General features: G+C 33.0%; 2 protein-coding genes across 3 annotated transcripts; both read left to right on the top strand.

Moving 5' to 3' along the window:
• Positions 1–7885: 7885 nt before the first annotated feature.
• On the top strand, positions 7886–13477 carry LOC100816103 (zinc finger CCCH domain-containing protein 24). Its single transcript, XM_006591080.4, has 14 exons — positions 7886–8460; positions 8563–8655; positions 8742–9020; positions 9127–9199; positions 9436–9568; positions 9643–9796; positions 9911–9991; positions 10317–10439; positions 10772–10945; positions 11032–11166; positions 11403–11498; positions 11655–12167; positions 12834–12877; positions 12965–13477. The coding sequence occupies exons 1-14, from the start codon at positions 7933–7935 to the stop codon at positions 13209–13211; spliced, it is 2673 nt and encodes an 890-aa protein (XP_006591143.1). The 5' UTR covers positions 7886–7932; the 3' UTR covers positions 13212–13477.
• Positions 13478–20009: 6532 nt separating this feature from the next.
• Positions 20010–25918, top strand: LOC100815566 (uncharacterized). 2 transcript variants are annotated; one of them, XM_006591079.4, is made up of 8 exons: positions 20010–20686; positions 22122–22619; positions 22738–22900; positions 23184–23481; positions 24227–24299; positions 24373–24463; positions 24743–24822; positions 25228–25918. In XM_006591079.4, the coding sequence occupies exons 1-8, from the start codon at positions 20597–20599 to the stop codon at positions 25504–25506; spliced, it is 1572 nt and encodes a 523-aa protein (XP_006591142.1). In that variant the 5' UTR covers positions 20010–20596; the 3' UTR covers positions 25507–25918. The 2 variants fall into 2 exon arrangements, with proteins under 2 accessions (XP_006591142.1, XP_040862962.1); XM_041007028.1 differs by lacking the exon at positions 20010–20686 and adding an exon at positions 20769–21085.
• Positions 25919–26182: the final 264 nt, after the last annotated feature.

The raw sequence follows: 26182 nt of genomic DNA, 5'->3' as shown, positions 1-26182 counted from the left end.
CATTCTGGTTTGTACATAACCTATACCGACTGACTTACAAGAAGCATTGTTACTCACGAGGACGTTACCACTAGACTTCTTCTCATACGACACAACCAAGAGTCTGTGTGGACACATATGATAAGAACAACCTGAGTCCAATACCCATTATTCAAAGTGATGTTGTAGTTATTCACCAATAGCCAAAACCAAATCATTTTCTGATGAGGATTCATTTTGACTAAGAGCAACAACAAAATCTTTCTTTTCTTTTTTGGATAATCTCACTTCCAATGATCTGGTTCTTTGGAGTAATTGTAGATGTCCTTAGGATCAACTTTGCTCTTCTTGCCACCATTTCTTTTCTTCTTCTTCTTCTTTTTCTTTTTCTTTTTAGCATAATCAGTCACCATAGTTCGGACACAAAGCTTTCATCACCATTTCCAAACACTTTTAGTCGAAGCTCTCTAGGATAAAGATTGGACTTGACTTCTTCAAGTGTAACGGAGTCCTTACATATGCTAAGAGAACTCACAAAACTCTCATAGGAGGGAGGAAGAGAGGCTCACAAAATCATTACTAGATTTTCATCATCCATCTTGACATCATTGTCATGTAGCTTCATCAGAACAAAGTTTAGTTCATTAAGATGTTCCTTCAGTGACATCATTTCCCTTATTCAGAGGCTAAACAAACGTTGTTTTAGAAGCAACTTATTGCAAATTGATTTCGTCATGAAGAGTTTATCCAATTTGAGCCAAAGTCCAACAGCGATAAGTTCTTCATAAACTTCATAAAAAAACCTTATCAGACAGAGATAAGAGAATTAGCGAATGCGCCTTTTCCTCTTGTAACTCAAACACTGACTTATCAATCTTCAACGGTTGATTGGAGAGAAGAGACCAGATGCCATCTTCTTTCAACAAGCCTTAAATCTTGATGCACCATAGGTTGAAGCTATTCTTCCCTATGAATTTCTTGATCTTAATTGTGTTGACCATCAACTTCTTGATAGGATCTTGAAGGCGTTGCACAAATATATAGAAAAAATAATGGTTGATCACTAATGACTTGATCTACCACGAACCAAATGTGGAATTGATATTGAGTTGAAACTCTAGATACCAAATTGTTGGGAAGATTTCAGAGATTCTATTCAGATAGGAAAGTTCAAATGATAGAAAAAGAAGAGAGAACTCGCACTAAGGGTCAGTTTATTTTGATTATCAAAATTATAATGAATGGGTTCAATAACGCTCTCAAGTTCTCGAAATCCATAATACAAAGTTTTCTTCTAAAGGAAGAAACAACTAACTGTCTGACTAAAAATAGTTACAACAAAAAAATAGAAAATAATTATAGTTACAACACAACCTATGTTAATGAACCACCAAATTGGATGTTCCCTTCTAGGAGATTTGACGCTTAACCAGATTGTTGAAAAAACAGAAGACAAGAGTATTCGGTTGGCGACCAATGTTGTCGCCCATAGAGTTGTTAAAACGGGTCAGCTCGGTTCACGTGGGTTGGCCTGCAACGGGTTGAGCTAAAAGTGGGCTAGCCCAGCTCGACCCACTTTTTTGTAGGCTAATAAAATGTTAGTCCAGCCCGGCCCATCACGGATTGGTGGGTTATGCGGGCTGATCCACTTTTCTGCCTTTTTTTGTAAAAAAAAAATAAAATTATTTTAAACAACTTAAAATAAAATCCAATATAAAAATCAGACTAAATCAAATTCAAACATTCTATATTAAGGTGATTGAAGTCTTCGAAATAAACATTCAACATTAAGATAATTGAAATTTAAATATCATCAAAAATAAACTTCTAAACTATTGAAATTAAACATTAGAGTCATGGACTGTGAAATCCAGAACAACTCCCTCTTCTTTTTCAACATGACCATTAATTTCATCTACAAAGACAAAAAAAAATAAACAATATCATTAATAAGTCAAATAAATAAAATAACACACATTATTGTTATGATTATTTTAAGAACAATTATTGTTATGCTTTTACCCATTACTTCATATTGATTATATGAGTGAGAAATTATATAAATGTGAAATTTACTCACATTATTGTTATGATTATTTTAAGAATAATTATTATGATTATATGCTATAAAACTATACTCATATCTTTCATGATTTCAAAGGTAAGTTAATTATTTTATATTTTACTCTTTTTACTTATTTAAATATTAATAAATATGAAATTTACAGGTTATAAGAAAATATATGATAAGTTAATTTAATAAATCATAATATTTGATATATTGTATTTTATGATGATAATCTCATGAAAATATTGATCATCAATATGTTTAATTTTAAAAAATATTCATAATACTTACCAATTTCATTTATAATGAATTATTTATAATAAATTATAAAATATTAAAAAATTTATTTTATAAATATTTTATAATGCAAAAGTTTAATGAATTTAAATCTAAATAATTATAAATTTATATTTACTATTTTCTTTTTAATTGATCCATATAAGGAGCAAATTGTAACATCGCAATTTTTGTAATCTAGATTAAAAATGATTGTTATTTATAAATAAATAGAGTTTTAGAAAAATGATGAGATTTTATAAATAAATAAATAAATAAGGAGATATAATTATTAATTAAAATAATGATTTGAGAGAAAATAAAAAGAGTATTTCATTTATTTGTTTGATAGAAAATAAAATAGAGTTTGTTTTTATAAAATAAATAAATAAATAAATAAATATAGAGCAAATAATAGGCTGAGTACCTAGGTATAAATAGTTATGTTAAGTCAGAGTCTCTTTTTTGCCTCATTTTCGTTTTCCCATTCTCCTCTCAAAACCCTCTCTCTTTTTCCCACAGCTCACCAAACCTGTCTCATAAAAACGACGATCTCAGACTCGTTTACCGTTGGATCATCGTGAAATTTGAGTACCACGTTCACAACCCAATTTCTAACATTCTCACCGTTGGGAATTTCAAAATTATATCGGAGCTTAGAGGAAAACCCTTCGCATTGTAGCCTTTTAATTTTCCACAGAAACCCAGAATTGTCTCGGTAAAACTACCGGTTTCGTTAACCGTTAGATTTTCATGAAATTTGGATATGTTGTTTGAAATTCAATTGTGCATACTTCCACCGTTGGGATTTTTGAGATAACATTCATGGAGGGAGAAAAAGGAATCGCATGAAGACAGTACAAGTGGAGGTTTCAATCTCTTATCCGTCTCTCTGACGTTTGGGAATTCTATCGGAGCAGTCGAAGGAATAATTAAAGGAATCTCAGGGAACCGCTAGAGATGTTATTATCGCTGGCTGAAGAAACGTGAGTTTATCACAATTTGGGGTTAGAATGAACATATGTAGGGATCCTTAGAGTACTAAATTTGGATTTATTTTGGGATGTTTATTGAATTATAATTTTTCTTTATGATTATGAATACAATATTTTTGTGTTCTATGTACCAATTGATGTCCTGATGAGAATTGATTGATAAACTTGAGTGCTCTTGATGTCTTGGTGTTAACCCATGATTTTGATTAATTGATTTTGATACAATCGTGAGGAACTATTTCAGAGGTTTTACATTTCATGTTGTGATAAAATATCTTTTGTATAAATGGTTATGTTGAGGTTATGAAATGATGATTCAAACTGTGAGTATGTGATAAATTGAACATGTGATGGATGATGAAATACATGTGTATTGAGATGAGATGTGTGTATTGAGTTGTGAACTATGAAATGTGCAATCACACAATTGTAAGACCCTTTAAGAGCGATGAGTATTGTGATGGGATCCACTGTGGGAACCCGACGAGTTAAAATGATTTTGAAAACAATTGAGTAGATGTGTGTATTGCATAGTTCATAGGTAAAGTGTATATGATTCATGAGGTGTGATAACATGTTAAATTGAGATTATACCATTGTGATTGGGATTAAGTGTGTGTGATAGATTGAGTATGCATATGATTGAGATATATATGTGCATTGAGCTGTGAACTATGAATTGTACAATCACACGATCATAAGTCCCTTCGAGGGCGACGAGTTAATGCTAAGTCCCTTTTAGGGCGACGAGTTGATGTTAAGTCCCTTTTTGGGCGACGAGTTGATGTTAAGTCCCTTTAAGGGCGACGAGTTAATGATAAGACCCTTAAAGGGCGACGAGTTAAAATTATTTTGAGAACAATTGAGGAGTCGTGTGGTTTGTACAGTTCATAGATAGAGTCTGTGTGCTAAAATGTTTTCTGGGTTGGACCTGAATCAGGAGGGAGAGGCCTTGACGGACTCTTCGAAGTATAGGCCTTGGGGGTCTCACGGTTTGAGTGCTCCTTTAAGCCTATGTTGATCCCATATGGTTGGAGCATTCTCGCAAAACACTGTGACCCTGACTGGTCTCCCTATGATATTACCTAGTGAGAGTGGCTTGACTTACTATTGTGTGGTTTGTCTTGTCATGTACTCCTAGGCGCCCGACGAGGTTTTTCACTGACATGATACCACATTGCATATAGGCTTGAGTCTTAGCATAATTGTTGCATACGCTTGCTAATTGTTTATTATGAAATTGATGTGTTATTATGTCTTGATCGGAGTGTGTGATTCCTGTGTATTGTAATTGATGATTGAAAAGTGTGATTGATGAATGACAAAGTGATGAAATAGTGTGAGATATGCTAAGTAAATTGTATTTGGCTACTATATGTTGTGTTGTTTCTCTCTAGTAGTTAGAAATGTGATAACTCACTCCCGGTTTGCTGTTTGTGTTTGGATCCTGTGATGATCTTGAACTTTGTGTTCGGGGGAGCAGATGAATAGGTGGATGACTATGAAGAACCTCATGCTAGATGACACACGGGAACACCACGCTCTGATAGGATGTGACATTAGGATATAGGTTCTATATTAATTGTATGAAACTTAGATGACCTTCTTTGAGCCGAGATGACTTTATTATTTTGTGGACAAGTTTGAATATAATGTAGAAGAAAGTGAATGTGAGCCTTTTACCCATTTGAAAGGCTTGTATTTAAAAATGTTTTAAAATATTTTTAATTAATATTTGAATTTTTATTCCTTTATTAATATATATGTGAGGGGTAGAGGGTGTCACACAAATCATGGAAATTTTCAATAGGCTTAAACATGTTTGAAGATAATATCTGCTTAATTAAAAATATAATTAATTTTTTTACTCAATTTTAATGTAATTATATTTAATATGATACTAAATATTTAGAAAAGGATAAATTTATTAATATATATATATATATATATATATATATATATTAAATAATATTAAATACCAATAAAATATTAAGAAATTATAATTTTAAGTAATTAAGAAAGGTGCTGCCACTTGGGTTGCTAACTACAAAATAAAAATTTAATTTCTTAACAATTATAAATTTATAATAATAATAAAATAAAATAATATATTATTTAAATTTGGTGGGTTGACGGGTTGAGCCTACCTAACCCACGGGTTAAGTGGGACGAACTGAAAAATTGCCGGTACCTATTTTTTTTTTTTTAAATTGAGCTCGACCCACCTCTAACCCGCAGTGTACCGGGCTAACCCATGGGCCGGAACCCATTTTGACGGCTCTAGTCGCCCACCCGATCTCTATTGTCCATCAATCAACAAAATCTTATTTTTGTGTGCAATAGTAAAACAAAACCAATTTTAAATCATATATGAGATATTGATTACATGAAATCAATAACTAAATTTAAAAGAATGAAGAGATATTCAAATGACTCAAAATCAAATATTTAAAAACAATAAAATAAAATAGTATTAACAACTAATAGGCACATATCACCATTTAAAAAACTACAATCTAATATCCTAATAATACACCATGATCATTCATCACCAATTTATCAAACAATTCACCACTGAACAAATCTAAAGGATTATTCTAGTTTGTTTGCAATTTCATCTCAATTCACCACCTTGATGGAAACCAACTTAAGGAGCTTTACTTAGAAGAGCTTAAAAAGAATTAATAGACTAAACATATTTTGTATCTGGGCTTAAGCCTCTTTGGTTAGTTTGTTTGTTGAACCTTATTGGGCTTATTAGTGGTAAGCACATCATTGGTAGTCTTCGGGTGTTTCTTTCTGCACTTTTAGACTTGCTTCCTGCATTTTTTCGTATCGCTTCTCAAATAGTCATTCTGGAAGCAATATGGGAAGTACAGGAAACAATTGTCTCAATCTTGCTTGTGTGACTTTTATTATTTATAGCTTATGTTTGGGTGTTTAGTAATGAGCCTTGGTAGCCATTAGGTCTATAGTATAATTGGAAAATTTTAACTTTTAATTAGTTTTGACTCATTTTGTAAATGAAGCTTAAAAGCTTTGTGAGAGAAAACTCTTTTTAAGTTCTTAGAAACTATCCTTGGTTCTATCTTTGAATCTCTTAATTCAAAGTGGTGAGTCATCCTGAACTTATCATTTCTAGGATAACATATCACCCATTTCTCAAAAAAAAAAAAGCTACCCAGAGAAAACCCATTTCCAGATCCAATTTAGAATTATAATTTGAATTAAGCATTCAACTTATAATCTAGAAAGATCAAATAGTGGAAACCCATTTAGGACACGAACACTTTTGGGGAATCAATGAACCCACCCTCCCCACAAAGGGAAAAAAGTAAAAGAAAAATGATTATCACCTTTGGGAGCCGACATGAATATTTTGACATCAAATCTATCATATATGTTCATTCAATATAGAAATGAAGAAGAAAATATCACATATCAAACTACCATTATTACCTGAGATCGAGAGAGGCTAGATCTCAGGTAATAAAAATATCAAACCTGCATATAAAGTTAGAGACACTAGATCAGAGAAAAGAAAATAAAAATAAAGTAAAAGAGAATATCAACATTAGGGTTCATCGAATTCACTGATAGCGAAGTGAAATGTAGAACAATTGAGAACAATGATGATTCATTGAATCATATTCAATTCAACAAAGTGTTGTTATGGTTTGAAATTCAATAAAATAAAGAAGCGAAGGGAAAGTCATCAACCATGGAAATGCGAGCGCAGAGTGTGAACTGAGAGTTTGAGACTTTGAGCAAAGGCTGTGGAGCTTAATAATGGACTTATGGATCCTTAAGGGCTTTTCCATTCGAGTTTCGGGTTTTAGGTTTTCACTTTATGATGCGTTTGTTTAGAATTAGTTTCGGATCCTTAAACAACTTTTACAATGTGAATCAGATTAAAAATCTAGTCCATTAAAATGGACTAAAATTAGATTGGGCCATGGTAGTGTTGGACAAGATTTGGCAAATTTAGACTTTTTGCCCAAACTTAATAACATTTATTAAGGATATTAGAGAAAAAAGGTATTACATTGAAAAACTAACATGACATTTATTTTTTCAAATACTACACTTATTTTGGGATGATTGCAACACTCTCTAATACACTCTATCTTTAATTGAAATTTATTAAAAACTAAAAAATCACCGGTCAAACTGATTAAATAAAGAGTAAAATTCACACAAAGTTTTGATTTTTCATAAATTCAACAAATGAATAATTATTTGAAAATATGTAAAAATAGTTGTATTACTAGAATTTCTCAAAGGTACTAGTATTATGCACAAACCTTATTGGTGAGGGTATTCCTTAACATATCTCATTATTTTCTTTAGTGCACCCCAAGTGTATTATGGATTGGACAATCCATAATATAACTTATATTATAGATTGTCCAATCCGTAATGTACTTGGGATGTATCAAAATAAATAATGAGGGGGTGTTAAGTAATTATCTATTGGTGGCTTGGTAATTGATGGGCCAATGTACCACCGGCCCAATAGACATGTGTTACGAAAAACGCAGGTAGTTGCGAATCGAGAACTAGCAGTTATCGCACGCAGCAGAAACAGAGTGCATTGTGTAGCAGTAGCGGGCAATGACGGAACCTCTCTCAAACACCGAACTCTCTTCTTCTAAAACCCTAGACCCAACCAACCGCCACGATTCCACTTCGGAACCGCATCAAACGGCTCCGGAAGAGGTTGAACTCAATCGAGAAGACGATGTCGTTCCGACCGCGAAACGGAAGAGGAACGACGGCGTCGTCGAAGACCGTTTGCTGCATCCACTGTGGAAGACCAGCCTCTGCTCCTACTTCCGGAGCCACAACGGATCGTGCAGCCACGGCGGTGCGTGTCGCTACGCGCACGGCGAGGAGGAGCTCCGCCTCCGCCCCGACAACACGTGGGACCCGACCTCCGAGCGCGCGAAGAAGGCGCTGAAGACCGAATCGGACGACAAGCGTGCTGTGTCGGAGGAAGTAATGATGACGGAGGCAGTAGTCGACGACGGCGATGCCGACGGCGACGACGGTTGTGGTGCCAATCACGCGCTTAGCAAATGCTTGGTGCATTTGCCGCGGAAATGGAGCTCTGAGAATTTTAGGACTTTTCTCAGCGAACAGGTAAGCCTGTTTGGTTATTTTATTTTACTTTCGAGTTTCTGATTTTCAATTCACTTAAGCTAGCATTGTCAATTTGATTCTTATTTTGGTTCCTTTTTCCAGGGTATAGCTTTTAAGCATGCTAAGAAAAAGAAAGGTATGATGATTGGTTTTGTTACTTTTGAAGATGAAGAACAGTTGAAGAGTTCAACAAAGGTAGTTTTCTTATGACTTATGATCCATCTACTTTTTAGTTTCATTGAGAATTGGCGATTGATGATTTAAATTAATCAATTTAATAGGAATTAGAAGGAAAATCAATTGGCAACAAAACGGTAAAGGTGGCTGATGTTCTTCCTCGGTCATTTGAAAAGAAAAGTAATGCCAGTGTTGCATCCCATCAAGAATTAGATGAGGGGGTTGATGTTGCTTCAAGTGGGACTTTGGATGGTGAAACAAATAATGATAACTTGGCAAAGACAAGAAATGTGCGTGATGCAGTGACTCCTCTAGCTCATATGGCCTATGCTGATCAGTTGGAGCAGAAAAAAAGCGCTCTCATGCTGATTCTCAAAAAACTTGTTAGTCCCGATTGTTCCTATTTTATCATTGTACTTTTGTCTATTAACATGCTTCTTACTTTTATAAAGAAACGGCAAATTTAAGTATGAAATTTTATTCTGACAGACTCGAAATGCTCGTAAAGCTTGTCCAAATGGTGTTTCTCTTCCTGAATGGATTCTCAAGTCTAGGGAAATAGGTAGTGTGTTATTATTTTATATCTTAAAGTTCTTTCAAATCTTCAAGAACAGTTTTAATGTATAGTTCTGGATTTTAAGACTGGATAAAGGAGTTATATATATCAGATACAGATGTCATCTTCATAAGTGCACCTCCTATATTCTCTACTTGTGATCTTTTTGACTTGAAAATGTGTAGTAAGAATTTTAATGGCTCAAGTAGTTGTTTTGCCATTTCTTTCTCACCCTTCTGCAGGTGGTCTTCCGTGCAAACTAGAGGGTATTATTGCATCTCCAATTGTAAATGGATACCGTAACAAGTGTGAATTTTCTGTTGGATATTCTCTGGGAGGCAAAGTGACAGTAGGCTTCATGCTTGGAAACTTCAGGTAATCTGCATCTTCTCGGTTTCTAGAAGGCAATTCTTTTAAGTTGTTAGTTGTATACTAAAATATTTTAGCAGGGAAGGTGTAACAGCAGTTGAGGAAGCAGTGGACTGCCCAAACGTTTCAACAATTGCTTGCAAATATGCTACAATCTTTCAGGAATTTCTGCAGGACAGTGATTTACCAGTTTGGAACAGATTTAAAAATACTGGATTTTGGCGTCAATTGACGGTATAATTTTGCTGGATTTGGTGTTAAAAATTTAGTGGTACATTTGAATATGTTGATCAGTTTATATATTCTTACCCTTTTTGAAGCAATTTTTTTTCACATTTCTCTTGTAAGGTTCGAGAAGGAAGAACAAATGGGAATGCTGTTGATGCTGAGACTTTTGGTGGTATTGCAGAGGTCATGCTTATTGTGCAGGCAAATTTCTTCTATTTTTTTTAAAAAAATTCTTGACAGATGTGCAGGTTAAAAAAAATGTTGGTAGCACTCTATGGGATGGGCAGGTGATGAGTGGTAGTTTCTTGTTTGTAAGCTTTAATGCTTGATGTGATTGTGAACATTTAGATGGAATATTGACTGACAAGCCAAATTAATCTGTAGTGGTATTGTTATTTAAACGTTGTAAACTTGTGCTATGATTTATGTAGGGAGACAAGACCCCTGATTACTTGAAGCTTATGATTTGTATACCTCCTTTCTTTTTAAATGTCATTCAGAACTCTTTGCCTTTGGTGTTGATTAGGTTTCTACTGCAAGCTTTGATGATGCAAAAGTAGCTGCTGAATTCAAGAGGCTTGCTCAGGCATTTGTTGTCGGAGCTACTTCGCATTGTTCGACATTACCCCTTACTGCTCTGGTTGTTCAGGTAGCTGCCCTTCTACTCCCAAGTTTCTTTTGGAAGACATTGTATTGTATGTCAAGTTCTAGTTTTTATACACGTGCATATCTATGTAATATAAATTGGAATGATAATGATGTTTCTGTTCCAGTGTTTGCTAGGTAGTAACTATTTTATTATCCCTCTCTCTCTCTCCCAGCATCAGTAGGTTAGGTTCATTAAAAAAAATCCATACCATTACCACTTATCTCAAATGTCCTCATTTTTCATAACATATCAAACTATCAATTCTAATGGTGTGTGATGTTGTAACTTAATTTTCTAAATGACTTCTGATATGGTAGTTGGTTTTACTTTAGGATCACCAAGGAATATCCAATGTGGCGCCAGCTGATGCACCGCTGCATTTGCTTCCCATTCCTAAAGCAGCTGGTGATTCTGAGGTGGATGAAAATAATAATGCCAAGGATGTACGAATCCATGATTATGTCAACAATCTCCAGTTTTCTATATCTCCAACAGCATTTTTTCAGGTCAGAATAGCTATAATTTTTTTGCACTGTTTTTAAGGGCATTTTTTCCCCTTGTATATGGAGTTTTGAATTTACTTCTACTGCAGGTTAACACTCTTGCTGCTGAGAAGTTGTACTCACTTGCTGGAGATTGGGCATGCTTAGGTCCTGACACACTGCTATTTGATATATGCTGTGGGACAGGGACAATTGGCTTGACGTTAGCACATCGAGTTGGTATGGTAATAATCATCATTTAAGTTCCTTTCCTTTTTCTGGCTTGCAGTTCTTGTATCTGGGGCATTGACTGCTCAATGGGCCCCTTTGGAAAGCGATAATATATGATGTAATGGTTACTTTTGCAGAGGTTAAATGAAATTTTCAGACTGGACTTCTTTTCCTTTGTGATTAAGAGTTTATTTTTCAAAATTCCTAATTTTAACATTTGGTTGAGCCATATTTGTTTTGATTTTTTCAGGTGATTGGAATTGAAATGAATGCTTCTGCTGTATCTGATGCCCATAGGAATGCTGAGATTAATGGCATAAAAAACATTAAATTTATATGTTCGAAGGTGAGATAAGCAGTCTTGATTTAAATTCCTGGTTGAATTATTTAATGGCTGCTGCCCAGAAAAATGACTGGAATTATATCTCATGGAAATATTTTCTCTTCGATTTAATCGTTGACTTGTAACATTGCACTTTTGCTGGATAATATGAGGCAACAGGCAGAGGACGTAATGGGATCTCTGTTAAGGGAACACCTGAATGTGACTAAGGAACAAGTTGATGATCCTAATATCTCTGGAAAGGGCAATGACAGTCCCGAGGATAGTGCATGCCCAGAACCTGAAAATGGTGAACTAGCATCTCATTGTCCAGAAAATAACAATGCAGAAGTTGGAAGTGAGGTTCAGAAGGGTAGCACTTGTGAACAAGCTGATGGTATCTCTGAACAGGCAGAGGACGTGATGGGATCTCTGTTAAGGGATGATGCAAATATGCCCAAGGAGCAAAGTGATTATCCAAATATCTCTGGAAGTGGGAATGACATTCCTGAGGATAGTACCTTCCCAGTGCCTGAAAATGGTGAAACTACATCTCATTCAGAAAGTAACAATGCAGAAGTTGGAGGTGAGGTTCAGAAGGGTAGCACTTCTAGAAATGGGAAGACTTCACTGCAACAGTTCAAAAATGTTGTTGCTATTGTTGATCCTCCACGTGCTGGACTTCATCCAACTGTAAGAACCATATACTCTATATGCAAGCGATTGCAACTGTGACTAATATAGCATATGGTCCAAAACAGGGCATTATTCCCATGAAATTTTCCTTTTATTCTCTTGCCTAGCTGTCTACCCCATTTTGAAAGACTACTTAGAGTAATGTTATTGTCTTTTTGTAAAGTACTTAATAAGGCTTTGGAATGCCAGAAGATTACAACATAAGTCAGGTTTAATGATTGTAGCTGAAATTTCACATGTTCTTTATTAGGAGCTAGGGTTATGTGGTGGTCACTGGTCCCCTACATCCACATTTCCCATTCCCCCATTTTGGTGCAACTAGACCTTCCTTCTCTAGAAACAAAAAGAAAAATAAATAAATCAGGTCCACTTTTGCTGAACATTTGACTATGTAATATTGTGATTCCATGCGAAATTCATTATTTGGTGTTGTGTGATCCTGTTCAGCATCTCTGTAGAGATGATCATTATATAAGAACTTTCTTTACATGCCATTGGTCCAACATTTCTTTTTGTTGGAATATTTTTCTTATTCCATTTGATTGCAGAATACAGTACAATATGTGGTGGTCTTCTTGCTGTTGAATTTTTAGGAGATAAATTTTTGAATGTTATATTTTCTCTTAAATTTAAATTTCTGACTTTTGAATTGTCACATCACAGGTGATCAAAGCTTTGAGAACTCATCCTGGCCTGCGGAGGCTTGTGTAAGTTGTTCTTAACTATTCTATTCTCTTAAAAAGTAATTTCTATTTTTCTATGCAATCTATCTAATTGTGCACCATCAAATGCAGTTACATATCCTGCAATCCTGAAACTTTGGTGGCAAATGCTATTGAGCTTTGTACGCCATCCCCCTTAAAAATTGAGAAAGGAAATAAAGACAACAGAGGATGGAGAAACATGAGCAGTGCTGGTTTAGCACGGCACAGGGCCAAATCTATGCCCATCTCAGAGGCATTCCATCCTGTAAAGGCTATGGCTGTTGATCTTTTTCCACATACTCCACACTGTGAATTGGTTATGCTTCTTGAGAGGTAGGTCATAGGTGGACCAGACACCAAAGTCTGGGTTAGGTTTATTTTATGTGCTAGGCTCCCAAATTTCATTTGTCCAACATTTTTTGGCAGTTGTAGCATTATTTCCTTTTTGATGCATGTATCATGAAGCATTATCTGCGTCTTGTCTTTTTCCTGTGGATTTTTTTTTTTTTTAATTTCATTATGGTTCCTGGTGGTCAGAAATTATTCTATGGTCTTTAGAGCATCAGTGAATAATAATAGTCCAAGATCTCCAATTCTCTATCATTCATTTTTTACGCACACAAAGTTGGGTACGTGTGTTGTATTATCAGAAGCAATTCTTTCCTTACAAGAAAGACGCTGAAAATTATGTTTTAGGGTGTTGCTTGTAAGGAAACTCGTATTCAGTTATCCTTTTATATATATATATTTTTTAATCAAAAGTGCCTTTTCCTTGGATAAACCCAAAATTGCGGTAATGTTATAACTATTCGTGGCTTGCCCGACATAATACGTGGCTTTCTTTGGTGGCACTTGTTCATGGTCTGTGATAATTAAATGTGTAGACTTGGGAGAATGGGAGTAGAAAGTCTTACTATCTATTAATCGAATTGAAACGTAGGTAATTAATCCGTGCTGCCAAATTAAATTTATGGCACCTTATGATAGTAAAATTTGGGATGAGCATATATTCACCTAATAAATTTTGTGTTTTGGGAAAGAGTCATTACCGTACGCGATACTATTACTCAAGCGTGCCGTATTGGTTAGTTACAATACCAATTTTAATAGTAGCTGCATAAAGTTTGTGTTGGCCATGGGTAGGAGTTAGGAGGTAGGACTAAAGTTATTGACAATAATTACCTGCGCAATTGGTTTAACATTCCGTGTTGTTGTGAATTGTCATACCCTCTTAAAATTGGAGTTTATGGAACAAGCAATCAATAATCAGTGGTTTAAGTGGCATATCATATTCGATTTCATAGTGTCAAAACATGAATATTACGTATGTTGTTGGAGATGAGTCACCCCATGTACTTATTTAGCACAGCAGCAATTAGTGGGGAAACATCTATTTTTTTCTATTTAAAGTTGATAAAAAAAGAGAGGTTGACCCTACTGCCTCTGGCACACTAACTTGGACTTGTAGTTTACTGCGGGACCTCCTCAGAAGTGAAATCTGAAACGGGTCTTAGAACTGTTTGACAAATGGAGTTACAGTACAAGTAGAAAGTAGTGTTAATTGAGATGTTTCATTTCCACGTTGCATAACAGATGTGTAACTTAATTATTTCTGACTGCTAAATTCAGGTCGGCAAGATCTGTTTGTAGTGGTGTCACCATCAAACATCAAATTTGTCTGGGATCAAAGAATACAAATACTAACTCAATAATTATATAAGAGGGGAATTTATTAAAAAAATTAAAGGTTTTGGTGCGTTTCGGATTCATATTAGAATATTCTGAATCATGTTATCATTTAAGGTAATTTTAAGTATATATTTTAATTTTTTGTGTTAAAAGTTAATTTTGGATCTAAAATTAATTTTGAATTGATTCAACTTTAAGTAATATTTGTATTAGATGAGGCATAAATGTATCAGAAGGTTAATTGTAAATATATGATATAAATATATTTTTTTAGCAAAATATAGAATATAATATTACATTTGATAAAAAAATAATATAATATTACATCAACTATCTTACTTTCAGTCATTAAAATCTGTAAAGAAAAATAAAAATAAACACAATTTTAAAAAATATTAATTTTATACTTATTAATCACTATTTAAATATTTTTATTTTATAAAATTGTATTATTTTTATTTTATTTTTTATTTGTATATTTTATAAAATAATTTTAAATATAGACTAATTTTTATTTATTAATTTTAATATTATTAATATATATTTATGAATTTATGAATATTTCATTATTAATATATAATATAATTAGTGTACGTTAATAAATTAATAAATATAAATATAGAATAAAAAAATTATTTAGTAGTAATAAATATTTGTGTAATTTTGATTTCTTTTTTAGGTTACATATAATATATTTTTCATTTATATATTAAGTTAACACTTTAACCTAATGATAATGGTGGTGTAAGACTTTATAAAGTTTTCTCTAATTGTTTGCAAAAAAGACTAAAATTGCACAATCCCATATGGGAAACCAAAATGCAAGTAGACCTTAAAAATATATTCAAATTCCTATACTTTTTTTCCTATTTTATTAGAAGTATGCGCCTTCCTTTTTTTTTAGCGTTTCTTTTGACTGGTCTGAATTGGAATACAATTCCAAAGTCTTCCCTACTTTTAGGTTCATGGACATAGTGTTTTCCCCACTATAATTCTTTATGTTCCTTCAGTTAACTAATTGAGTAATATATTATTATATTTTACTTGAGTTTTACTACGCAGTGACCTAAAAGTATTAGTAAAGAAATTAATAAATAATTTTTCTTTATTAAAACCATACTAAAAATGTAATAGACATCATAGTAGTATTAATATCAGTTTTTAATAAAGAAAACTGTTTACTTTTATTCCTTAGATTTTACATTTTATTTACCTTCTAATATGTGCCACAGGTTTATTTTTCTATTAAGAATGACAATAAATATCAAAATTGGGGATATGTTTGATTCCATTCCCATTTTGACAGAAAAATTCACCATTGAGGTTAGATTTTTTTCAACTTAAAAAAATAGGATCGGATTTGGAAATGTCACTATCAGTCCGACTTTATCATGAGAGTAAAAGTATTATTTGTTCTTTATTAATTTTTTTAATCTTATATTACATAATTTTGCTTCCATCTCCATTAGTAGTGACTTTATGATTTGCTTATTGATAGCTGTTGTTAGTGCCATCATTTTTATCAAAGCATTACTGTATCAAATCATTATTATTAAAATTTTGTGAAATTTAGGATATTTTTGGTGCAATTTGTTTTTTTTTTTAAAAATTCATTCAAATCAAACATAAAATTAATGTATGGTTCATTTTGAATGTAACATTATTGAATCAAATTACCAACAAATTGTTGGTTTAGGTAAAATTGGTCTTGTATTTCCTTAAATAAAATCTTGAATTCAAATCTTGTAATGAAAAAAAATATAATTAAAAAAAAAATTCATTAAAATAATCAGTTAATTTCTTTGACAGAAATTAGTCATGAATAAATTAGTGAATATTTCATATGAATAATATTATTAAAAAAACAATTGAATTTTAAAGATCAGTCATTTCACTCTTTTTTTTTCACTCTTTGCACTAAAACGGACTTAAAGCAATAGAATAAGTAACCATACTTTGTTCTACCCTTTTCACCATTACGTGCTGATGAAAACCACCGTGTTTCTCATTGGAAAATCCCCATGTTTTGCACCTTAAAGAGAAAAGGTGATCAAAATCTCTTAGTCTCAAGTCCCATAAAACAAAAACACAAAGTTAATTCTCCCAAAGAGTCCAAGCAATAAGGTCCCGATTCCCTCTTTGCCTCTCCAAAAATACACACACCTCACTAGGTTCACGAATCTTGTCTCTCAAATAATCATCCCAAAACTAATTCAGTTAAAATCTTGCAAGTTGTATTAATGCACTGATAATAATCTAATAATAAATCACGTGCTTCGAGTTTACGCAGAAGAATCAAGTTCAAGGCATTTGGGAATGAATGAATGATCATAAAAGAGCACTTATGGCTCCATGATATCTCAACAATCATGGCTTTCCATTTCACTGTCATGAAAATGAATTGATTGGGTGGCTAATCTTTTGGCTGGCCCATATTTGCTTTTCATCCATAAATCTAAGTCACACGTCACATTAGGAGTAGGGATGGGTACAGGGAACCAAGAAATGTGACTTGCAGAACAAAACCCTTCTTTTTTTAAATTCACATAATTATAATTATATTAAGGTTTTAAGTTTGATTTCTTACGCCCACAGATATAGTGGTCTTTATCTGCGAGCTCGCAGACTGTCCATTTAATCTGTCTAATGTGTAAGTATTTGTAAACTTGTTATGTTCAAAATTTTGATATTTAATTTAAGTTTTTATTATTAATTTGTTATTTTTAAAATATTGGTATAATTTAGTGTGACAGATTTTAGCTTAAAAATAAAGTTAATTTTTTTCTTCTAATTATATATATATATATATATATATATATATATATTAAAAAAATTAAAATTACTTTTTGGACCCATGATCATTTATTTGCGGATCGGATATGAACCTTAAGAGAAAATTATTTATTTTATGAATCAAACTTATGTGGTCTATCTGAAATGTAGGTTTCATTGGACCTTAAATGAGTTAATCTGATCCATATTCCTACCATCAGGACACTGAAACTAGTTGTGCACTAATTATTACTATTACAAGAAAAATATTAGGAATAAGACTCTTTTGAACACATTCCTATTTATTGGTTAAAAATTATTAAAATGATAACATTTTATGCGTGTCACGTTATAAATTTATAATTAATATTTTTCTCTCTCATTTTATAATTTTCAATAAATTTTTAAGCGAGAAAATATATTTAAAAAGGTGTACTAGATAATTTGTTGGTAATACTTCTTATTACTACTGTTATAAACACGAACAAACAAACTGAATATTAGCATAGTACTATCAAGTTTTAAAAGTGGCTGGACTCGTGAACCTCAAATGTGACACATAAAATGTTATTCGTGTCTCTCTAGAATAATCATTGTGTTTGCTACAATTTTGAAAAGGTTACAGAAGGGAAAGAAAACAAAGGGAAGGGGAAGGGGTACTCTTGACTTGACGTTTGAATTCATTCTTTAATTTTCTCATATCAAGACCACAATCTGGTAAGCATAAGCATCTTGTGGTGGCAAAAGCAAAAGTGGAAGGTTTTGATCATAATTAAACTTAAAATAATCATGTGAGCTTTTTACCTTTCTACTCGAAATGCTTCTGTCAAGCCCCCTTGTTTTTATGCTTTAATTCAAACCTATATCTGGAAGCAATGCAAGGAAAGGAGAGAAAGGTAAAAAGGGTAATTCTCTATCTTTATATAATAATGCATGGAGATAACAAAACAAAGAAGAAACTCGATCTCATTTTTACCCTACACATATATATATATATATAAAATAAGAAGGTGATTCAGAAGCACTGAGATTAATATATCATTATCCAAATAAAACATGTTTTGGAGTACTATTCAGTAAGGCATCAATCAGTGACTCACTAGTGTCCATTTTTTATCACTGCCTTGCGTGGGCGAATTGACTATAGAAATCGATATACTTGAAGTTGATATAAGAATTTATTTACTAATAAAATAAAATAAAAATGGATGGAAAGTACGTACAACAACCTTTATTGATATGTAGTGGTACAGTAAAATGATGCCTAATCATACGGTTCCTAGTAAAAAGTTTTATGTTTAAGGTATTATCAAATAAATCCACTAACTATATGTGGGGTTGGATATTGGAGGACACTGCTTTTGCTTTCTTTTCTTAAAGATCTGAAGTTGATTTTCCTTTTCTTTTTTTCCCTGTTCCTTCAGATGGCAGAGTTGGCACCTTGATTCTTTTGATAATGCAATCAATTAAGGCAAGGACAAACTCAAAGCAAAGAAGCGGGGTATCTTCTTGAAGCTGATACATAGTAACATATGAACGTACAAGTGCCCTAGCTTAACGGTTATGCACATTCTTTGCTGGCTAGACAATGGCCACGTACGTTAATCATAATTATGTATCCCGTGAAAGCGGCTGCACACAAATTTTGTCCACCATCTCATCATTTTCTATTTCAATTTTTAGAGTTACGCATTGCAGTAATTTTAATCTAAATCACATGTATTTTTTTTTAAAAAATAATTATATTTGAGTGAAATAAAATAACATTTAATAATATTTTTTTTTAGTATTTAATATATGCATTACTCAAACTCGAGCCGTGTCTAAATTGAAATAATTTTACACTAATTAATAACATATTAAAGTAATAAAGTAATTTACACCATTAATTGGACTAATAAACAAATTAAACTCAATGTTTATATAACTTTTAAAATATAAAGTTACTATATAAAACTTAATAAATTTATCATATATAAAAGTGCTTACACTACTCTTTTTACTACTCTTTTTTTTTTCTCAAGATGAATAATATATATATATATATATATATATATATATATATATATATATATATATATATATATATATATATATATATATATATATATATATATATATATATATCACACGATAATTGCGTGAATTGAAAGTGATTTGGTGGATGGTCCTGAAAACAGGAACAAATATTTGCGTCACTTAGCTACCTTATGCAACACCACTAATCTCATCCATAAAAGTTCCTTTAAAAAGTAAGTATATCTTTTAGTGGGTACGGAGGAGATATAGTTTACTATAAATGATTTACTTATGTTATGTACACAGTGCACTAAACTAATTATAAACTGACACATTATTTTAATTAACAAAACCTATTTATACTGACACGCATATTTAAACATTATTTAATTTAAAATGACATGCGTTAACTTGTAAATAACATACAGATTATTAAAGTGAATTTTATCTTTTTAATAACATGTTATCCACATACATTATTAAAAAATCAAACTTCTATCAACATATGATTAATTAACTCACCCACCTTCAGCAAAGAAAAAACTTATTAATAAAAAATATTTTTTAAATTAAATTAAATTAAAATTAAATACGACATTTTTTTTTGTCTTAAAGTTAAATTCAGTTTAAATTTAAAAGATATTCAATGTCATTCATTATGGGAAGTTGAGAGTCAGAGGCAGAGCTAGGTGTGAATGTGGTTGGATGCTGCTGCATCTTTTCTTCCTATTCCTTTTCTTCTCCTAACTTTCTCTGCACTCCTTTATTATTTTTGGTTCCCCCCTTGTGGGGAATTGAGACTTGTTTTTGCAAATAAGTGGGCATATAAATAATAGTAATAATTTGAATAATTCTACATAAATTAATCTTATAGTAGTATATTTATATGATAAATAGGATCATTTTTGTTAATATAAACATTATCTGTACATTTTTAACGGTGGTAGTAAGAGTAAGTTATGAAGTGTAAGTGGCAGCAGATCATAGGAAAGGGTACCCCACTAAGTGTGTCATAAATGTAAAAGCTTGGTCTTTCTGCTTAATCATAGTCACTTCCTCTTATCTTTGTAACCAATAGTTACTATTTTAGTTGTCTCAGTCATCATTCATCTCTTGCATGCACCCAGCAATAAGTAAGTGGTATGGGCATAATTGGTGTCTCCAAGGACTGAAATTTATTTGCAAGTTGGCTTGCTCTTGGAATCTCAAATTCTGGGTTTCAAGTTTATTTGCTACAGCAAAATGACTAGTACAGAGGAAAAGCCTGTGACTGTGAGTGAGGAACATGATGCAAGTTCTTGCAGAAGAACAGTTTCTCTTCCAGTTCAAAAGGTGCCACTTTCTGTTATTCGTTTTGCATCTTCTTTAGCTTCAATCTTTTGGGGCAATAGGGTGTGGTTTTGTTTCAAGGAATAGTCACTTTTTTAAAATCTTGATTTTTGAATGTTTTTTATTTTAATTTTCTTTTTCCATTTTCTTCTCTTTCTAAATAATCTCATTTGTTTTAGTTTTGTTTGGATTATGATTCTTCAGACTGAGATTTCCAATTTTTTTCCTATAGTAGACATGTTCTCAACATTGGAACTAATCATTATGAATTGTCAAGTTCGCTTTTTTATATACTATTTTTGTTTTTCAATAATTTTGGTCTTTTTGGACTAATATATATCATATGCATATATTTTAAAATACTCGGAGCTTGATCTGTCTGAATTTTCACCAAATGCATCCGTGGGTTATGTTACTGTAGTAGTGTCTTGTTTCATTGTGTGAATTATATTCCTTTTAATTGGTAGCGTGTTTCTTCTGATTTCTGACGTGTGTGCATGAAAAATGCCTGCAACAAGCGTCTTTTGTTTTTATGTATTTGAACTTTTATTTATGCAGTTGAATATTTCATATTAGTCAGCATCCTAAGACCCAGAAAACCCAGTTGGTTAGAAAGTTGAATCTGCTGAGCAAAGCATCTATTTAGACTCCATAAATATATATCACTATATAATTTGCTAAAAATTTCCTATGCACTTTGTTTTGAATATGATTTCTTCTTATCTTTCATGGTACTGAATTTGACCTCAAGTGGGATTTATACAAAGCTAGAATAATAATACTTTAGAGGATTTCAAAATTCAAGCATTGTATAACTGTTTATCATTTGAATAGACATCCAATACATTACACTTTCCTACTTCCTGTTGCTAAACAGATGCAGTTTGAGTACTAGTTTATATTTTCTTCACAATAATAATGAAAAAAATTCAAGGGATGAATTCATTTAAATATGTATTTAACTTCTAATCTCTTTCATATGCATCTGCTATACTACTATTAATCTGAATTCTGAAATAAAGGATCTCTAGTTGATACCTGTCATTAATATTGGTGGTTCTGTCACTGTATATTTGATTCTTTTTATAGTTATTTGATAAATTTGCCACTATGTAAATCATTACTCTATGAGAACATGATTTTCGCCTTGTCTTTTCATTACAAAATTCCATGTTTCAAAACTACAGCATTTTTTTTACAAGTGGGGAGGTGAATTAATGGAGAGGCTGGAGGGAGAAAGAATCTGTTATCAATAAGGAAGATAAATTGAGTAGCCCTGTTTCAAATAATCTAATTCTGTTGTAGTTTGGTGGCTTTCAAGCTATGACTATGAAAAAGATTGAGTGACTTACTTTGATAGTTTTATTAGGTGTAATGTAGTTTATATGTATTTCAATGCTACAGCGCTTATTTTATCAATTCCATGTTTCATTTGTAGGTTGATGATCCAATGGCGATAACTGAAGAAACCACACATGTTCCTCCTCGGAAGCGACAGAATCTTCTTCTAGAAATACCCTCAAGAACAGAAGAGAGTTCTCAAGAATTTGTTGCAATCAAAATGCCACCGACACCCAGTTCCAATCCCACTCCTACTCCAAAGAGAGTGAATTTTCTTGTGAGTTCTCGCTCTGTTGATCCTCCAACATATCATTCTCCTGGACCTTCAACATCAAGAGGCAAATCATCCATAAGAAACCTGCTCCCAAAACTGAGTTTCAGGTATCGGACACCGGCAGATATTGAAAAACCAAATACTGCAGCTCCAGAAGTTTCCTCTACAGGCACTGGAGAAAAGCCTTCAATCTCAAGATCATTGTCTCTTACTAAGATATTTACTCCTAGGATTAAGAGAGCGTCGTCATTACCACTAGATGAAATTAGACAATCAAACAATGAATCTTCTCAAGGTGGAAGTGTTGGTGGTCCCTTAAATGTGAGATTTAGCAATGCTTTTAAATTCCCTTTTTCTAGAGTTGCATCATTTGCTGCTGAATCTTACATCATAAAATAAAAAATAAAAATAAAAACCTCTGTTTTAATTCATTTTGCAGAAAAGAGAAGCACAGCGGAAGATAGCTCGCTCTCTTTCAGTACCTGCCAATGACAAAGATAAAAGCCTAAGGAGGATGGATTCATTTTTCCGTGTTGTTCCTTCCACTCCTCAAGTAAAGGAAGGAAATGAATTGTTGGCCACACACACAACAAATGATACTGGTATGTCAACTCATGAAAAATGGTAGAATTTGATATGTCAACTTTGAATTTTCTGGATTGACATATTTATGATTTGCCAAACATTAGTAAAGTGTTGACAGGATATTTGAAGACTGCTTTCATTAAGGCAGATCAGAATACATGCTCACACAGTTGTGGATTGTTTTCTTTCTTTTTAACGTTTTTTCCAACTTTCTTTGGAGACATTGTGGTTAATTTCTTTTTTAATGGTTCTTATCCTGCATTCAGTTAGTAACTTGCCTTAAATACTTCCATGGTGCAGAAAATGAAGATGCTAATGGTGAAGATATAGCTGAAGAAGAGGCTGTTTGTAGAATCTGTCTGGTTGATTTGTGTGAAGGAGGCGAGACCTTCAAGTTGGAATGCAGCTGCAAAGGTGAACTTGCTCTGGCTCACCAAGAATGTGCTATTAAATGGTTTAGTATAAAGGGTAACAAGACCTGCGATGTGTGCAAAGAGGAAGTTCGAAACTTACCTGTCACTCTATTACGGATCCAAAGTATTCGAAATCGGAATAATGGTGGTAATAGGACTCAGCTGGAAGATGTAAATGGATACAGGCATGTGCATTCACTTTTTTATGGAGAAAGATCTTTACTGGTTTCTAATGAATGAATTATGACAATATGCTTCAATTAGGAACTAAATGGATATCATAGAATCTTGATAGACCTTGATAGAAACCTGGTATTTTTTTTGGAAAATATGGGGAGGAACTCCCAAATCTACAGAACAGAAACACACACACTGCACATCTTTGAGGGTTTTGCACCTCCGAATGCCCAAAGGCCTAGTTTCCTGTCAAATGACAAGATTCCTCCCTATCTTTGCCCTTCCTATTATTTATAACATACTATCTCTTGATCTTTAACTAACTATGCCAGCGAACTAACTATTGGGGTTGTCTAACAGATTCGTACTTAAAAAAATCTCGAATCATCATCCTGCCACTCATTCGCTATTTGACTATAATTTGTATTACTTGTTGCCACTGCTTTCATGTATACAATACTGGTTAATACACTATTTAAAATATGGACCTGTTAGTTTACTGTCATGCCTTGAAATTGAAGCAATGGACTCACATGCTATCTCAAAATTCAGACATTGTTTGTGATACAGACCATATATGATAGTTATTATTTTTTTAAGTTAATATTTTCTTGGAGTTCTGCAGCAACTACAAGTGTGTATTGTTACTATATAGTGGAATAAAGTGTTCTCGTTATATCTTTTTTCATGACTTCTTGTACTGTGGGTTGTTACTATAACTCATTCTTTTAATTTGTCTGCTCAATTTAATAGGGTTTGGCAGGAAGTCCCAGTGCTTGTCATTGTCAGCATGCTTGCCTATTTCTGTTTTCTTGAGCAGCTATTGGTAAGAACAATAGTTCTCTCAAATCTGTTGAACTTACAATTTTGTATAGACTCAGTAATTCAACTCTCTGCAGGTTGGAAAAATGGGAACTGGTGCAATTGCCATATCTCTTCCATTTTCCTGTGTATTGGGTCTACTCTCCTCCATGACATCATCAACAATGGGTAGGTTTGCAAACATTGATAAATATTGTCTATATACTTCTCTGGAGAACTCATCTTCCTTTACAGGGAGTGTTTACTGTCACTCCGGTGCATCTATTGCCACTCATTTAAATAATTTTTATCTTACATATCCTTCTCTGTTAATGAAACTAATAGTTTATAAATTTTATAAAATTTAACTGATAAGAGTGGCAGTAGAAACATTGGAGTGAGTAACACTTGAAACCTCCTCCTTTATAGAAACGCCCCTAACAAATTGTTTTAAACTTTGGTGTCCAGTGAAGAGCAGGTTCATCTGGATATATGCATCTGTTCAGTTTGCTCTAGTGGTTCTCTTTGCGCACATATTTTACTCCGTGGTAATGATTTTTTGTGTAAACTAAATTCTTGTTACCTGTATTTTTCACTTGAAACCAAGTTTGATAATATTTTATGAGAAATAAACTATCAAATGAATAGAGTGCTAGGATTTTATAACTAAAAAATAAAAAATGATTGTATCAGATATGGTACAGATGAAATTTTACCCCCTCAAAATTTCACAGTAACAACATTTTCTTGGGAGATGTAATGGAACAATATATATCCAATCCGAGTCTAGCTAAATTCTCGTTTATGTATATCGTGATTCCAAAGCCCAGTCACCACATTCTGCTTGTGTAGCATGCTTGGTTTTTTATGGATGCTTGACAAATATGTTTGAGACCACTACATGTAGAAGGCCAAGCATTCTGACTGCTCTTAATGTCTTTTGTCTCCTCCAGGTTCATGTGCAAGCAGTTCTGTCAATCCTTCTGGCCACATTTGCTGGCTTTGGTGTGGTGATGAGTGGGAGTTCTATTCTTGTGGAGTATTTTAGATGGAGGAGAAGAGTGCAGGCTCTATCAGAGCAGCGACATGGCCCGCAACTGATGCCACAAGCAGGACAAAATCCTCGAACATCAAACGTGCAGCGTCCAGGTCCAGGTTCAGGTTCAGGTTTGGCTCCTTCCAACCACAGTCAACCTGTGGTGCAAAATCAACAGAACTCAAATCAGAGCTGAATTGATGTGTTTGTGGCTTCTCTTAACACTAGGGGTTGCAGCTGATTGATTTTCATTCTAGATTTGGAAGTACTTATTGTGTATAGGGAATTAAACTTTATTTATTATTACATCTTCACTAGACTTCTTTGTACAGCTTGTGGTAGCAGTAGAGTGACTTAGAATATAGCTTCTCATGCTATGGAATATCTGTTTGTTTATCTGTACTGGGAATTTCAATTTTCAACTCATCAAAACCAGAAGGCATCTTGCCTTCATTTTTGTAGGCTTGGGTGAGGTAATGATTTTGTTTTTGATCATGAGAGTGATGAAGAAGTTTTGTTTTTTAGTTTGTCTTGGAGGTTTGATCATTTGATGGGGCAATACCAAATGTAATGATGTAGTGAACTAAATGAAGCTTTATTCCCTTCCACTCTAGGACTAGAGCAGATTTTCCACTTCTACATTGCCCCATGCTTTTCGGAAGAAACACTTGATCTATACCATACTACACGTAAATATAAAGCTACCACTGCAAATACCAACAACTCCCCAAGTAATATTGAATTTAGTTTCTTTAACCAAAGTTTCAGATTCGAACCTTCTTAATGAAAAAAATGTAGCTGGAAAAAGTGAATCTCAATAAAGGTGATTAGTTAGATTTTCAGGCGTAGTCATCGGCAAAATGAATACTTCA

The sequence above is a fragment of the Glycine max genome, chromosome 11 (assembly GCF_000004515.6).
Source record: "Glycine max cultivar Williams 82 chromosome 11, Glycine_max_v4.0, whole genome shotgun sequence".
Lineage (NCBI taxonomy): Eukaryota > Viridiplantae > Streptophyta > Magnoliopsida > Fabales > Fabaceae > Glycine > Glycine max.
Note: the sequence above shows the minus strand (reverse complement) of the source record. Positions and strands in the feature narration are given on the sequence as shown.